This window comes from Morone saxatilis, unplaced genomic scaffold (genome assembly GCF_004916995.1).
Source record: "Morone saxatilis isolate NCDOM2014 unplaced genomic scaffold, NCSU_SB_2.0 Contig6, whole genome shotgun sequence".
In the NCBI taxonomy this organism is placed as follows: Eukaryota; Metazoa; Chordata; class Actinopteri; family Moronidae; genus Morone; species Morone saxatilis.
In genome coordinates, this window is record NW_023340206.1 from 9,028,826 (window position 1) to 9,031,219 (window position 2,394).

General features: G+C 45.2%; 1 protein-coding gene across 1 annotated transcript in view; it reads right to left on the bottom strand.

Annotated features, from left to right (window-relative positions):
- The window catches only part of klf7a (Kruppel-like factor 7a), a 36,202-nt gene extending 35,350 nt beyond the window's left edge, over positions 1-852 (bottom strand). The window contains exon 1 of the mRNA XM_035677850.1: positions 519-852. Coding sequence (XP_035533743.1) covers positions 519-620 — 102 coding nt within the window. The 5' untranslated portion in view covers positions 621-852. The remainder of the gene's footprint in view (positions 1-518) is intronic.
- Positions 853-2,394: the final 1,542 nt, after the last annotated feature.

Genomic DNA, 2,394 nt, shown 5'->3' on the forward strand with positions numbered 1-2,394 from the left:
GTGTGTGTGTGTGGAGGGGAGGGCGCAAGCGAACATGCAGATGACAGGTATTCCTATTCCTTTGCAATGCCTTCGCACATTTTTTTCACCACTGCATTTAAAGATGGTACAAAGCCAGACATGTTAGGAAATCTATTATGAATCTGAGAGGGGACTTCTCTCCATGCGGAGGGGGTTCACAACTCAGTAATCTGAGGGATACAGATGTATTATTCACGACCAATTCAGTCCCTATTATGAGATCTGGATCTTCATCTTCCCAAATCGCATTTGACAGCTTTATTACGCGCCGGCGTGCGTTCGCATCTTATCTACTTTGCCATCTCTCGGAAAAAATTGTCAGATATATGAGTGATATAAAGCATTTCATCCCCGAACCACACACATCCACGCTTCGGGGGAAAAGTTGTCGGCTGCATTTCGAGCGCATGTGAACCCAAATCAGCGTGAGGGACTGTGTGGTTAAAGCTCTGTCAGGGAGGACGCACGCTGGCTACAATGTAAAGTTGAGACATTACCTGCTGCCAGTTCTCCTCCAGCGAGGGCATGGCAGAGAAGTAGCCGGTGTCGTGAACGAGTTGAAGTTCCTGAAAGATACTGTGGTTCGCCAAGACATCCATGCTGACGCTCGGTGATGGAAAAACAAGAACGATCCACAAGAAATATGCCTCCTTTCTTGGCTGTGTCAGACCTCTGCATCCACTTCTTTCATATTAGTCCATAAGAGGAGATTAATTGCTCAGTGTGGCGGCTGGAAATGTGGCGATTAGGGTCCCTGTACCTGCGCGCATTATCGGACTCGGTGCGTAAAAGAGACTGGAGGTGATGGAGGCTCCATGCGTATCCGTGTTGCCAAACTAGACACTGATAGGGGAGCCAGAGGAGGGGAGGGGCTTGGTAAACGAAGGGGCGTTGTTTAGTTTGTCAATCAACTCCTCGGCTCGTCCATTTAAGGCGAATGGGCGGGTGAGGAGTTATTTGAGCGGCGACTGAGCGTGGAGAGGCGGGGTTAGGCAGATTCAGCGGGAGGGATTGGCTCCGGTGCCACGTCACTCATGCCAAATATGGGCTCGATAGGTGAGCTATTTATGGATGGGTATATTAGATTTGGAAGAAGGTCTAAAAGGCTAGTCTGAGAGGAGAAGCCGTGGTGTAAACATCATGTGCTCACAAACAGGAGCAGGAAACAGTAGTAATAGGCCTATATTGTTCCTCAGTGTAAATATTTAATTATAATGAGATGATGGATGAGGCATTGGACTGTAGGAAAGTATATTCCTGTATAGAGACTCACAGTATGCTTTTAGTAAAGTTATCATACCTAATTATGTTTAAATCTCCTGTAGTATCACCATAATGCTGCTGCAGTGTTCCCATGGAGGCTGTATTATTTCACATGGTGCGTATACTGTCTATAATAAAGATTTCATGTGTTTATTATATATTTGTAAAATCCAATAAAGACTTCCTCACAAGTTGCTCACCGAGGTTAAAAGTTATATAAAAAGTTCATCATAGAGAGGCAACAAGAGGCTTATTATAATAACCCACATTGATAAAAATCAGCCTCTGCACTTCTTTTCTGCAGCTCATGCGCTGTAAGCATGGAGAGGGGTGAAAAAAAGTCCACTGTGTGTGTGTGGAATGATAAATAAGTAGCTGAATCTTCCTCGATACGTCTTGTTTGGTGGTGTGAGTAATGCCGCTTATTCGCTTGCCCCGTGTAAGCCATCGAAATTGTACACTTCCACGCAGGCTCAATAGTATTCTCTCTCTGTCTCACACGCACACACACAGAGTGTTGTAGAGGTCTGTAATCTCATTACAGTGCTAGGGGAAGGCTGGCCGAGGGCCCCGGCTACGCAATTTACACATGGCATTTTGGGAGGGAGAGCTCAGCTCAGACAGACGTTGAATCTTCCCGCTGACATTTATCCATTTGACACAACTCACTCTTTTCCTGCTTCTTGCTCCTCACATCTGCCCCTTTTTATTTCTCATATTTCTTCTCTTTCTGCCACTCTCCATCCATCTCTCACTTCTTCCCCATAATCCTGTGCCGCACTCTGTATCTTGCTAACAGTGTTCAGCAGGAATGGGCGGGATACAGAGGGAAAACACATGACAGAGACATAAATGCGAACATGAACGGTGGCCATGTGCACGGCAGAGGTCAGTCAACTGACACAAAAACAGAAGGAAAGCAACAATCGAGCACGGCTGTGTCCTGTTTATCTGATCGCCACATGGCTGCATGAGGTGTAAAATATTTAACAGATAAATCCTGTTATTTTAATGCATTGTTTATGTGGTTCTTTGGACGAAGTCCAAATTGTTTGTGAATGAAAACCAGTTCAGAAACACTGTTTAATAAAATGAGTCCATAATGAGACA